Genomic DNA, 14,973 nt, shown 5'->3' on the forward strand with positions numbered 1-14,973 from the left:
CAAAGTCAATTTTTGTTACATCATAAGGCAATCCTCGAGACAGTTGCGATCATCTGATTCCAGTTTCTTATGCAACTTTGCTTATATCTCTATGAAAGCTGGGGAAAAATCCACAATAAAAATATAAACAATTTTGAAATATTACAGCATAACTTTTTTTGAATTACAGTCAGGTTTTTTTACGCGGGGGATACGTACCTCGTAAAAAAAACCGCGTTAATTCGAAAATCCGCGTAAAAAACCGTGCTAATTCAAAAATCCGCGTAAAAAAAACCGCGTTAACTCAAAAATCCGCTTAAAAAACACGTTTTTTTAAAAATCCGCGTAAAGTAGTCCAGCAAGAAGGGCTTTAGAAAAAACCCGAGACACTCTAGAACCAGTATTTAATACAGTATTTACTGTCCTCTTTGACGGTCATTCCGTATCTTTCGGTGGGCGAAGAGTATTTTTTGGACTATGTCTTTTACTAGATAAACACTTAAACGTTTCTGGTTCCAAACCCACGTTAATTCGGGTATTAGTGAAAATATTTTTGAATTAGCGCGGTATCGCGTAAAAAAAACCTCGTTAATTCAAAAATCCGCGTAAAAAAACCGCGTTAATTCCAAAATCCGCGTAAGAAAAACCGCGTTAATTCTAAAATCCGCGTAGAAAAAAACCTCGTAAAAAAACCAGACTGTATTATAAAAAAATCAAGCAATTCCTAACACGCGTATAAAAGTTTTTGATTCTCTAAGCCATTAAATTTTGTTTTCGAAAAACTCGACAACATTCAGTGGCTGCCCTTCCATTTTCGATAAGCTTTTGATCACCTCATATGTGTATACTGCCGCTATTCGCATAACAGTCCTATATAAAATTTGGGTGTTTTCTTGTTTTTTTTTGCGAAAATGCCTCCATTTTGCAATGCTCTTCTAGAATAGCCAGAGGCGACGCGTGACCAAGTGGGCCACCTGTTCAATCGACATTTGCAACATTAAAACAACAGTATTGCGATAACAGATTTTAAAAGTTTTATTTATCAACATTTATTTATATAACAAAGGAATCCTTCGGTTTACTTTTAACGCAAACTTGTCGATAATATCGTCGTAAAATAATGGCGTCAGCATCATCTCATGGAGTAAATCTTTCTCCACAGCCATCATCATAATACCAAATAATCGATTCTGGCCCGATTTAGACCGCAAATAATTTTTGATCCGTCGGAGAACCGAAAACGTTCGTTCGACGGACGCCGTTGTATTAGGCAATGTCAGTATCATTCTGGCCAGCCGAAGCGTTTCGGAGAAAGTTTGATGCAGGTTTTGTCCAAGAATAAACGAAATTAAATACAATATATTTTTGCCTCTGAACTCTTCGCGCGAGTAAAGAACGGTCAGCTCATTATACAGCTTCGCTTCATCGAATTTAGAATGGTACGAAATAAGCATTTTCAAATTCTTTGTAGGGAATGTGACATTGAATTCGGCAAATTTTTCGTGATTCAACAAAATGATGAATTTGTATTCATCTAGTTCTTTGAATCGTTTAGACATTTCGTCAATAATTTTGTCAATGATAAAGTCATATATGGGACGATAATTGATACCGTTGCTATCAGTGACCGTTTCGCCAGAAACATCAATTGCATCATTCAGCGTTCTGTAGAAATGATGCTCTGCTTTGAGCTCTTCGATAGAAGCGAGGCAAGCCTTGACGTTACGTAAACATTCTACTACGTCCAATTCTTTTGTTTGCAAAATTTGATACAGAACATCTGTATGTGCAAAAATATTAGCAAAAAGTTTGAGCAAGAATACGGTATTGAATTCAAGCATGAATGCGTGAAGACCTCTGGCGGTAGTACAAGTTTCAGCATCAAAGACACTGTCGCCAAGATAAATCTCACCTAAACATTCATTAATCGCTGCATAATTCGAATCAATTATTTTGATCATACGCGAATTATACGACCATTTGGTCTTGCAAACATTTGGTATGTGGGTCTCCATAAATTGCTTTAATGTCTCGCTGCGTTTAGGTGACTGCGAGAAAAATGCCGCGAGTGATAAGATCGTGTTGAAAAACCTTGCTGATTTCTTGTTATTTGTGCACGAGTGAAGTAGCACCAAATTAAGCACATGTGCGCGGCAGTGAATATATCCAGCTTTTGGAAACCGTTGCTTCACCAATGTTTGCACTCCAGATTTGTCCCCGGACATTACAGCAGCTCCATCATAGCTCTGAGCTACAACTTTGTCACCATCAAGACCAAAATACGCTGCTATTTCATCAACGTGTACGGCCAACGCAGCGGCGGTTTTGTCACTGCTAACGTCTGCCAATCTAACGAGCCTTTCAACTGGTGTTCCTAAAATTTTAATGAACAAAAAAATGTTTGAGCCTCGTTGAATTAAAAAAAAAAACAACTATTTGTTAACATATTTGCAAAATATATTTTATGAATATTTCTTACCATCGGGCCGTAAGTAGCGCAGAGTACAAGATAGTTGCGATAACCGAGCCGAATCTGTTGATTCATCCATCATAATGGACACGAACTCAGCATCAAGAACTTCTCTTTTAATTGTTTGAAGCATGTAGCTTTCAATGCATTCTATAAGCTCGTTCTGAATTCCTCCCGACGTTCCGCTGAAAACTTTATTATTTATAAAGTCCTGGAATGCTGGATCCCTGGCGACGATCAACGTGCAGAGGTCGTTATAATTTCCTCTGTTCGTGGAATCGGAACATTCATAATGTCCGCGAAAGGCGAGACCGTGAGTGCCAAGGAAACAGGTGATCTCAATTAAAGTTCGCATACCCTTCCGGTTTTTCGTTACTTCTTCGTTATGCTTATTGCGGGCGATCTGCCGGCTATGGTCAAGTGCTTCGTCTAACCTCATTTGCCCGAACATCGATAAGGCAAGTGAATTGTTTATGTGATCTTTAGAGCTCGAATGCGTTTTAATTGACGCAGAAAGGTGATTCAGATCACTATATCCTTCCTTGCTCCAAACATTTTTTCATTGGCGCTACGGAAAAGCAAACATGGCCAGCAGAAAAGTTTATTTAATTTCGCCGATCCACACAGCCATTGCTGGTCATACGATGACACATTAAAGTTGCGGGACATAATTTTCCCCTTCAACTTATACGTGGATTTTAATTGTTCCATAGGTGGACGAGGAACCGGATGTCCCATAACTTTAATTTTTTCTTCCATGGTTCTGGCGGCAAACGGGCGCTTTAGCATTTGCTCAATAATGCAATGATCCATAACGTTGTCCATCTGGAAATCCACGCAAACAATCTCCAGTAGGTATATGGTAGTTTGTGATGATTAATTGAAATATATCTCGCGTAATTTTTCAAAGCGACCTATCTAACATTGAGAGACTCTCTTTGTTTACTTTCTCTTCAAATCAATAATTATGTTATTTTTTCCATATTTCATAACACTCAATGCATAGTAAGCAAGACAGTATTACTATCTCTCGATTAAGGGGAAGAAAGCTTAGAAAATATATATAATGACGACGTAATTAACGAAACAAAGTGAGAGAGGAGAGAATCTGTCATTGTTACTTAGGTCCCTTTCAAAAATTACGCGAGATATGATGAAGTAATTAAGCTTTACTCACCACGTATCGTTCCTTAAACGAGATTGAAATTTCACACAAGAAAGCAACAGAAATTTGAAAGATGGTGCAATGGTAGTCTTAGCCGTCACAAACAAATCAAAAGCAACCGTAACGTGAGCAGTCAAACATGTACTATACCATTCTAGTTACCATACTATGGTTCAAGTTATTGAATGAACAACATCGAGAAAAATGGCTTGAATCGAAACCACACATCAACGAAAAAACACCCTACATCTACAATAACCATGAATGAATTTGTTCGATTTTTCATTTGTATCGCACCCAGCGCTGCGCGACACTTTTTTCTCACGTGAAGAATAATGTCATCAATGAGGAAATACATGAAAACCCTTCGCTGCACTCTCGGCTTTGCATCGACCTGACGCTCGCTTGAGCGTTGAGAGCTGTGTACTCTCGCGGCCTCTCTCAAATTTCAATGAACGAACATCAAAGAATGGTGGGCGTGGGGGTCGGCGTCGGCGGTATCGTTTCCATCGGCTTGGTTCAACATAATTTTTGAACCTCAAATGTCATTTTTACGCAAGGCTGCGCATTAGTAGTGGTGCACGCTTTGTGTACATAACTGGCTACGTACGCTATAGTACTTGAAAATGCAGAGAAGTGTTTGAATGAATGCTAGTTCAGATAAATGATTTGAACAAACGGTAGTCATTACTGCTTATCTCGTTGTGTTGTGTTGTATTACGGGTGAGCTGTGTTGCGGGTGGGTTGAGTAGTGTAGAGTAAGTTTAGCCAGGTTATATTCTTCACGGTGGAGAAATAAATAGAAATTGAAATTGGTGGAAATAAATTGAAAATCAAAACAATGTTCGAATGTTCGAAATAACATTAAGGTTACAAGAAAACTTAATGATGTCAGATCCATGCTACAAATGAGAAATAATTCGAGTAATTGTTCTGAAATTGTCTACCTGTCCTATGAACAGGTTGAACAGGTGGACGAGACGCCTCTGAGAATAGCCAATCGAAAAACAAGGTTTGTTCCCCTTATGGGCGGGGGCCTAGCGTGGTTGGTAACGTCTCCGCCAACCACGCTCGACGCCTGGGTTCGAATCCCAACCCGACATAGGTGTCGATGGTTGTGGAGTGGCGTGATCCACTCACAACCAACCCAACTGGTCTAGATTCAATCTAACCCGACACCGGGAGATTTTCTGAGGCGAACAATCTCTGGGATCACGCCTTCCATCGCATGAGGAAGTAAAGCCATTGGCGCCGGTCCGTTAATTAAAGGGTCGTGAGTTAGGGTCCTGAGTGGAGTCGCCTCCCTGGACGTCGGTGATTGGCACAACAACAGTGGCGGAACTAGACCGACGGAAAATAAGCGAGAATAAAAAAAAAGGTTTGTTCCCCACAACCTCGTTTCTTTATTCTCTAGATGTACTACGTCCTAATTATTGGCATGACAGTCCTAGGTTTTTATTCGCATATAACCTTCCCTCAAAATTCTTTTATTGAAGTTCAACGTGAAATTGCTCTCTACATTAAGCACCCTTAATGGGTCGATTCAATGTTATTTCATGTATTTGTGTCGAGGCATCAACCATAGAATAGGAAATAATGGCAAAAGTTACTCGAAGAAATTTACATTCGGTTTTGCAAAAAAATTAAAAAAATAAATCGACAATTAATAGCATTCTTAAAGGCGTGTCCGGATGTGTTCTATAATCAATAACAACTAGAATCAGGGTAGCCACTCTACCGGAAAAGCGGAAAAAACGGGAATTTCAAACCACCGGGAAAAAATACGGGAAAACCGGGAAATTAGGCTTCACGCCGGGAAAATTATCTTCCTTCATGTCCGCCGTTTTGTTTGTTCTACAGTTTCTGAGGAAATGTCAACATGAAAACCCAACTGGCATGATTCTGCCGGTTAGGGGAAAGCTGGTTGTTGGTTTCAGCCAAAGTCGACAGCGGCTTCGCAGCAAGATCTGCGTCAAATAGATTTAGGCTTGGTCAGGTGGATAAATTTACGCTCCGTAACATATATTGTCAGATTTTTAAAGAAGTCAAAAAGTGATCAGCGTCGCGGGAAGCGTATTGAAACTTCTTGTGACTCGTGTTCGACATCGCCTCGGGCAGAATCCAGTCAAACGTTATATAGGACCGGAAACTTCGAGTCTCAATTATATTTCGAATCGGACCGGAACGAAGCTACCCAGTTTGTACTTCTCGATTTTTGATATGATTTTAATCACAAGCAGCACATTTATATTGCGGATCATTTTAGTTGCATTTGCAAGTGACATACTTTAAAGAGAATGTATATAAATATTTTTAACAAACTGTGTTCGTTTGTCATGTTGCGGAAACTAGGTCAATATTCGCTGAAATTTCGTTAATAATATAAATAATCAAGACTTATTTTCAACATTCTCTACACTAAGTGTTTCGCAGAAAAAAAATAGTTTTTTTTTATTCTGTGTTCAACCTTTTAATTACTGGTTTTTGTTGGGGAAAGACGTCACCTTGAGGAGCTATTTGTTAAGATTTCTCGGATTTTTTCTATATCAAAAACGAACAGTAACTAATAATATTTTTTTCAAATTGTGTATTCAGAGTGTCAGTTAGACTTATTTTACGGACCATGATAAAATTTCTTATACATTCCATTGGCCCCAGCTCGAAAAGTTTGTAAGTCCCAGTATCGAAGTTTTTCGAAAAAAATTGTTCTGAAAGAACAGATCTCAACGTTTCATGCATTTTGCAAAATGCATCTTGACAGTGTTATGTGCATTTTTTCATTGGTCACTCTGAGGCTCTTCTTCCCAAAGGCCGCTTGAAAATTTGCCTAAGGAGATTTTTCGAAAAGACGAAACCTCAATACCCCAACTCTTAAATTTATCCCATGCATTTCATTCGCATCCTGATACAGAAGCACTGCAAGCTCGAGAGTAGCTTGACATAGAAAGAAGCTGAAGGAAGCAAGAAAGCGCGAGAAGGCGATTGTCAACGATTTGGAGATAAATAGGGCGAAAATTGTGCAGCAGATCACTATGAAGGTACTTGCTAACGTCGACGAACAGCTTGAAGCGATGTATGAGAAATGTTTTTCATAGTTTTGTAACACTATTTTTGGAAGGCATAAATAAGCATGTGAAAATTGATTTTTTCTCAAATGTTTTAAAAAGAAAACACCGGGAAATTTTATTAAATATCATCGGGAAAACCGGAAAAATACCGGGAAATCGAAAATTGATATTGAGGGGCCACCCTTCTAGAAGAATTACAGTCAACATCGCACTTTTCCGGTTCCGGTCTGAACCAAGGATATCCGTAGTTCCGGATTACACTCCCACATCCGGTTCCGGGGCCCATTTAATACCGAAACACTTCCGTCAAACTGAGATTTGGAATCAGTTTTATGCTGCTGTATCTTAGTGTAATATCTTCAAAGAATAAACTAATTGCTAAGGCGTCGACGGAAGCTGTTCCGAAGCAGCTTCCCCGAAGCCGATGGAGTCCTCTTCAGAATTATCGTCTTCATTTCTATAAATCTGCAGCTTTCAAGAGCAGACATTTTCGGACACCTATCAAAAAAATGCCAAAAGAAACTGCGTTTTGACAAAAAATTAACAAATAGCCACTCTCGAACGTAGGACTGGTGTGCGAAAATTTTGTTGATCGATGGGTAGAACATTCGCATAACAGTCTCGCTGTTGTTTTTTAGTAAAAAATCATGTATTTTTTGTGTTTTTTGCGTACGAATCATTCGTTTCTCATGAAACGTGTGCATTTGCGAAAAGAATTTGTAATGAGAGCAATTATACTCTTGCAAAATTTTCTCGACTGCTGAGTTTTCGACATAGGATTGTTATGCTAGAAGCGGCAGTATAGAACATGTTTATTTTGGTGAATATCGTTCCAGAGATATGGTGAAATATATGTATTTATATGTACCATGGAACGGGGTTAAATTGATCAATTTTTATAACAATTTCCAATTAACTTGCTTCATGTACATTTTTCCCAAAATAGTATAATTTTAAAACAAGTACTGATATGTGCTCCAGTAAACCTCTATGGCTATTGGTGAAATTTCTATCGTCCACTTCATGAAATAAATTCGATAAATCTATAAGGTACTATACTATGAGCTAAATTGAGGTGAAAGTGATCACCATCGAAATCCATACATTCTTTTGGCAATGTGTTTTTTTTTTCGATATGCTAAAGATAAATGATGATTTCTGTACTGAAAAATATCATTTACAGCTAGTTTGGAAACGAAAATAACGATATTTCAGATTATTCAGTTTATTTTGGTTCACGAGCTGCTTGTTGCTAAATTTGCTCTTATTTGATCGTCGTTAGACCGATTTCAATTCGGTTTGTTGCAAAAGCTCAAAAACTAGCTCTGAAATTAAAATCTTTGTGGTTTCCTGCGAATTCATCAGTATTTCTTTAATGGTATGGAATGATCATTGTTGAAAATTACATTTTTTGAGCTTTTATCGAACTTTACTCACTTCTCCAAATTTAACGTAATTAACCCTCAACTAAGATTACTTTAAGTAAATTCAATACTTTTTTTTTGTTATTTGGAAACTTGTTTGATCAAATTTGATTGAGTTTTGACTGAGTTATAAGAATTTTTCGAAAATATGGAAAATTGTACCAGACATGCAAGAGTTAACTTTAACAGGTATGTGAATCATGCAAAAGTTGCGTTTAAGGACTCGTTAACATTGCCTAGTGTTGTAAGAGCAATACCTTTTGATTAGTATTTTTTATCACGAATTTTCAGGTGATCAATTTCACCCTATTCCACGGTACATGCAGCGATTGTGAGACATTTTTTTTGGTTCCTCAATTGATTCACCTTGCCCGCTGTGCATCTCTCCGTCTCGTCCCTGACGGATTGGTTTCAAAAACCATCTTTATCGGGCTGTCGTCCGTCATCCTTACGACATGCCTAGCCCACCGTATGTGGTCGATGTGGATCAAAGCGCTAGGTATTGACAGTAAAAAGTACCTTTTTTTTCCTTCCTCACTGCGACCAAAATCGTAGATCTATTGTGAGATATGCCCGGGTGTCTGCTGTATCCCGCACTTCTGTTAATAGCAATACCGCTATTGAGCAGTGGCATGCTTATTATTATTGTTCATCAGTGCTTGTGTGTAATAATGTGATACTCTTCCTTACACGCTTACTGTTCTACTATACCGATACTCGTTCCTCTTGCCAAATATCACCAATTATAATTCCCTGGAGAAGTTTCGTCGTGCGTCCTTCTGGCCAGTTTTATTGATAAGAGGGACTTATTTTTTGTTAAGAGGACGTTACGCAAAGGTATTGTAGATTTCAGCGTAAAGGAAGGGTAACTGGTGGGGAGCCTGAGAATAAACCCATGCTTAAGTCCTTTTTGACATCGGATGGCCTGGTTCTACTAAGATTCGAACCCACGACCATCCGCTTGACGCTTGCGGCTACGCAGCTCCTAAAGGCTCATGTATCTGAATGTTGCAAGTTTGTGTATCGTACAGTGTCATACGATGCAATCTACATCTTGTCCGATATGATACCTAGCAGCATCACCATGAAGTAGGACGAAGAATGCTTCGACCAATATGACATAAGAGCCTCCCGAGGTACCATGAAGTCATCCTCAAAGTCCCGATGGTAGTGAGCGGGCCACGCTCTAATCCGGAAGATGTATGAAGACCCGGACGTCAGGAGCGCGGTCTGTGCAGCCGCCTCTCAGATTGTCCTGGAGCTGCAACGTGTGTAGCGGGTTAGGCACCGACACGTCAATGGTAGCTAACTACTAGTCTCCGGTAGTTAGCTGAGAAGTTATAAGAGTAGAGTAGTGAGGGGATAAATTATTGCAAAAAAACTATCATCAAATTCGGCTTTATTCCAAGTGGTACAACTACCGTAAGGCGCCCTAATTTTGCGCGGTTCTTAATTCTGCGCACTTCGTATCAAAATGTTAAAAAAATATCAATTAAAAGCAGAATTTCAAAAATGAAGCTTGGAAGTGATTTCCTATATATTAACTGTTAACTTTCTGCTTATGTTTCCTTTCTTACTAAACGGCATCAACATTTTAGTACGAAGTGCGCAGAATAAGGAGCCGCGCAGAATTAGGACGCCTCACGGTAATATAACTATAGTTAATGCGTACATTCTTTATGTGTAATAAAGCACCCGATCGTGTGTAAAGTGGTTTCTCGACTGTCTCGGCTGTCTTCTATAATCAGCGCCAATACCAAAAGTGATGCATTTGAGCGTTATCCTTTCAGTAACGTTTTGGAGAGGGATACTCCAACAAATCTATTAGAATAATTAAATTAAAAATATATGTAATAGTGTTGATATATCACCGTTTGTGGCAGAACACACAATAATAATTCTGAATAAATACTAGCAAATAATAAAATCACCACAAAACATCCAACCGGGCCGGACCTCAGGCTCATTCTTAAAAAACAAGGGACTAACACCCGCTTCTTTGGCTACGCCTATGAGCATTTTCCTGCAGAACAATTTTTTTTCTATGACTTCATTTATCCCCCTGACTATAAAAGGAAAAAAAATATAACTGAAATTTTTCTTTCTTATAGGCTGTCATAAATTCAACTATAACACCCAACATGACATTCACCCAAACTTCGCAAAAGTTTGGACAATGGAGTGACGTGCGAGCCAATACTGTATACGGATTAGGATTTGCATCAGAAGCTGAACTTGGAAAAGTTAGTCATGAGTTAAAATTCTTAATACCAACCTAGTTTTTGTTATATGGATACAAAATAAACAAGAAATGTTATATGATGTTTCTTGGGTATTATGATTTTAAGTCGCCTTTTTCAAGTTTATAAGATGAAATGGAGTTAAAACTTCAATGTTTCTATGCCGTAATTTTCAGTTCATCGAAAAATTTCAAGAAGTGAAGGAAGCTACAAAGAACGCTTTGAACAAATCGTCGGCTAATGGTAATTCCACTGTTACATCTGCAAATGCATCTCCGGTTACAACGCGCTCCTCAATGTCCAATAGCGACAGTTTTGATCCCAACAATGCAGATATCCCGTCTGTCCCTACAAATAATGTAAATGCTGTAAGTAATTATGAACTTTGTAAGAACCTATGATACATGTTGATAAAAAGTAGAGATTAGTGCTGGGATTATCCATGTATAATAACCGGATATCGGACAAATATCCAAATCTGGATTTTTCAAATATCCTGCTATTTTTCGACAGGATACCCGGATTTTCGAATAGTTGGATATCCGGATTCTGTATATTGATGTTTTATTCTATAGAGCTTTGTTTTTACAAGAGTTTCGAAAGAATCTGATTCCAGAAATATATTGCTTAGAAGTTTTGCGTGTGATACGTCTTGACGTTGAGTGATTGGAACGATAGTTATAAAAGTAACTATTATAAACCAAAATTTTGCAAAATGGCGTGGGGGTTGAGAAGTTTAAAAATAACGAAAAATAAAACTATCAGGAAAACCGAAAAAAGACACGCCAACATTCTAGAATTATTGAGGGGGCAAAATGACACGTTGCTCCTGGGAAGAAATATTGTGGGGGGACAAAAAGTGCCTTGTCCCAAGTTGGCGTTTATGGTTCACATAAAACGCACAAACAAGTATTATAACTTGAACAAACTACATATTGCACAGCACCAGTCTTTAAACCCTTGATGGGTGATTTACACAATAAAAATATAAATGCATTAAACTTTTTTTCTTACTGAAAAACATTCTGAACTATGGAAGCAACGATTAAAACAGCAGTAATGTTTTGCATGTATTCTACAGAACCTCAAAACTGACAGTCCATCTCATCCATCTACTACCAACGATGCACTAAATAATTCCAATCAAATTGCCAATGAACTCAAGCAAATTTCAATAAATTCGACATCAAGTGATGGTATGGCAACTACTTCAGCTGAACAACAGCTGAAGTATGAAAACGAACGATTAAAGCTAGCTTTAGCACAAAGGTAATACACGTGGTTAATTTTGTTTTCGGAAAATACTAATTGTTCTTTGAAACAGCTCTGCCAATGCCAAAAAGTGGGAAATTGAACTAGCTACATTAAAAAGTAACAATCTTCGCTTGACAAGTGCTTTGCAGGTAAGGAATGAGTTTTGATTAATTTAAAACAAATGTAATATTGTTTATCTCGCTGGACTCATAGACCCGTAAATATTATTTCATTTAATCAAAAACATCGTATCAAGTAGACGCATCTCTGGATCGATCCCATACAAATGGAAAGTGCCAAATCAAATAGCGCACTTCATAGGGCCCAGTTACACACACGGCGCCTTCTCCATGCAAAATAGACGGCGTGATGGCCATTGTATGAAGAAGGCGTCATTACGCCGTCTGTGTAACTGGGCCTATAAAGGTGGAAGCTTGTTGTGAAAGTGGTGGTATTACGAAGACATTGCAGGCGTATGTGATGATCCTGTCTGTGCACTCGGATTGCATTCACATCACCAGGACGCATACTAGCATACGACAGCTCCACCTTTATTGAAAAGACTGTGCTCGATATCAGCAGAGTTCCCAATCTTTTTGATAAGATGTTTTTGTTTAATGAATAAACCTGAAACACTAGAAAAAATAATGAAACTGAAAATCAATTGTTTAATTTAGTCAGAAGAGAAAAAAATCAAACACATGATTGAATACAGTGTCGTAAACTATGCTTAATTGTCTGTTCGCAAGGAATCAACCGCAAACGTAGATGAATGGAAACGACAACTTCATTCGTACAAGGAAGAAAACCAACGTTTAAAAGTCCGTTACCAAGAGCTGGAAGCATCGAAGGGAGGCGTTGCGGGAGTGAACAATGGTGGCCCTAATACCGCCAGCAATGAGTTAGTAGATGAACTTCGACATGAGATTACCTTGCTAAAAACTAAAATTGAAGACTTGGAAAAGCAGTTGATGAAACAAGAAGTGGAACTTAAAGCAGCTAATAAAAGTTTGAAAGATAAGCAGAATGATCCAACGGTAAATGCAAGTGATAAGTTAAAAACCTTTCTAATACTATTTCAATTTCAGATGAAGCAACTCACAACGTTGTGCAATCAGTTCGCAGCGCATGTCAATGATCTAAACGGTCTACAAAATGAAATGGAAAAAGTTATTCAAGCTCATCACAAAGCTACTTGAGATTTATATGAGAAAGACAGTCAGATGAACAGCTCATTAGTGAGTATGGATTTTGAAACAGACGAACGAAGAGAAAATAACCATAACACGAACAATAATTTTATTGCCAACATCATCGACAAGGATCCTAAATTAGCTTATCCATACATACTCACTAGTAGTAGTACCTCTGTCTGTGTTAACAACGTATACCAGCCAACAGTTGCAACAAGTACAATTGATGCACAAACTCGATCTCTTGTCAACACACCGAAAACTGTTATTTCTAATCGTGCGAACTCTGGTATTGTTTTAATTACTGCAAAATTGAATCAGTCTGATGGAAATAAACTCATCCATTTCAATAGCAGCGGTACTAACGATTTGAGCAAAACTAACTTGGCGCTCTTCAATAATGTACAGAAAGCGACATTGGAAGCCAACTTTTCCAACTTACAGAAGCAAGCTAACATAGTATCAGGCGACCAACAACAACCAAAAACAGCGACTATTTTGGTTTCAAAATCAAAAACGAAAACTGGACTTCCACTGTTACTCAAGAAATCCAAGTAACGTGATATTTTTTTGTTTGTTTTTGCTTTGTGTACGATTTGTGTAACGTTCGTAAAAAATATTTTTACAAAAGTATTTATCTTCAAAATTGTGTAACCAGTTTATTGTATTTTATTGGAAAAAGCTTAGGTATAAGAATGACATAGCTATGTTGATAGAAAATATTATTTGTAATTCTTTATATAGGATACAAGAAAGTATTAAATCTCTTTTTCATCTTTAACATTGGGTTCACTACACAATGTAATTGTAAAATTACCTTGCCAAAGATTTTATGTTATAATTTATGTTTAAAACGAAACTACATTTCACATTAGCATTTATTTTCCAACTCTTATTTATATGTAGATAGAAAGAAATCCGTTCAACTTAACCTTGATGTGATGCATGGGTGTCCAGACATATCAGTGGTCACTTGGGTCATGGGTGGCTGTGAATATGGTCATGTCAAATTTCAAAAAACCGACCATGTTTCGATGTTTTGACAAGGGACTGGCATGATAGCTTTTAGGCATACCGAACATCTATTTCTTTACTGAACCTTGAGATGAAATAAGTAGACTAAATAAGATAATCCTTAGTACTACATTCCGATTCGGAACTTGACCTTCTGTTTTTTTATACGCAGACTTCGCAGCCAACTGTTTAGTGTACAGGACAATTGCGGAGCTAGCGCTACGATCCTACTGACACTAAAGCCTGTATCAGACTAACCGTTGTAGCGGTCAACCGCTACCGTTCCGTTCTTTTTCGACCAATCAGAACACAGCGGTCGACCGTCGCTTGTTGTTGTTGCAAAAAATAGAATCTTTTCTATTTTTGCCGCCGACCGTTCCCAACGGTTACCGGCTGCTGTCATTGACATGGCGAAGGCAAACGAATCTCTTCACACCTACACAAGATCACATATAGAGACTTGACGAATGAAAATGTGTGCTTCTCTTTTTGGCACACACGACAGCCAGTCAAAACATTGATAGCACCGGCAACGCTGGTTGGCGATGTCAAATTTCAACCAACGCACACTGGCAAAAATGAACCCAAATTTCCACTAATTAAAAGCCGCTGGGCTGGATATCTTAAATATAGCATTTCTTATGTAAAATTGGTCAGCAAATTGATTGGCGATGGTTTCATTTTGGACAGGGCACGGGAAAGGGTCTATATTTCCAAAAATAGGGTGAAAAGAGGCGAAAAACACCATTTCCCGTGCCCTGTCCAAAATGAAACCATCGCCAATCAATTTGTTGACCAATTTTACCTACGAAATGCTATATTTAAGGTATCCAGCCCAGCGGCTTTTAATTAGTAGGAATTTGGATTCATTTTTGCCAGTGTGCGTTTGTCGAAAATTGACATCGCCAACCAACGTTGCCGGTGCTATCAATGTTTTGACTGGCTGTCGTGTGTGCCAAAAAGAAAAGCACACATTTTCATTTGTCAAGTCTCTATATGTGATCTTGTGTAGGTGTGAAGAGATTCGGTTGCCTTCGCCATGTCAATGACAGCAGCCGGCAACCGTTGGGAACGGTCGGCGGCAAAAATAGAAAAGATTCTATTTTTTGCAACAACAACAAGCGACGGTCGACCGCTGTATTCTGATTGGTCGAAAAAGAACGGAA

General features: G+C 38.3%; 1 protein-coding gene across 2 annotated transcripts in view; it reads left to right on the forward strand.

Annotated features, from left to right (window-relative positions):
* LOC129729727 (homer protein homolog 2) overlaps positions 1 to 13,674 on the forward strand; it is a 62,840-nt gene extending 49,166 nt beyond the window's left edge. For both annotated transcript variants that reach the window (XM_055688515.1, XM_055688517.1), the window contains exons 3-8: positions 10,218 to 10,349; positions 10,523 to 10,714; positions 11,428 to 11,615; positions 11,671 to 11,749; positions 12,350 to 12,637; positions 12,689 to 13,674. In XM_055688515.1, the coding sequence (XP_055544490.1) occupies positions 10,218 to 10,349; positions 10,523 to 10,714; positions 11,428 to 11,615; positions 11,671 to 11,749; positions 12,350 to 12,637; positions 12,689 to 12,799 (990 nt within the window). In that variant the 3' untranslated portion in view covers positions 12,800 to 13,674. The remainder of the gene's footprint in view (positions 1 to 10,217; positions 10,350 to 10,522; positions 10,715 to 11,427; positions 11,616 to 11,670; positions 11,750 to 12,349; positions 12,638 to 12,688) is intronic.
* Positions 13,675 to 14,973: the final 1,299 nt, after the last annotated feature.

The sequence above is a fragment of the Wyeomyia smithii genome, chromosome 3 (genome assembly GCF_029784165.1).
Source record: "Wyeomyia smithii strain HCP4-BCI-WySm-NY-G18 chromosome 3, ASM2978416v1, whole genome shotgun sequence".
In the NCBI taxonomy this organism is placed as follows: domain Eukaryota; kingdom Metazoa; phylum Arthropoda; class Insecta; order Diptera; family Culicidae; genus Wyeomyia; species Wyeomyia smithii.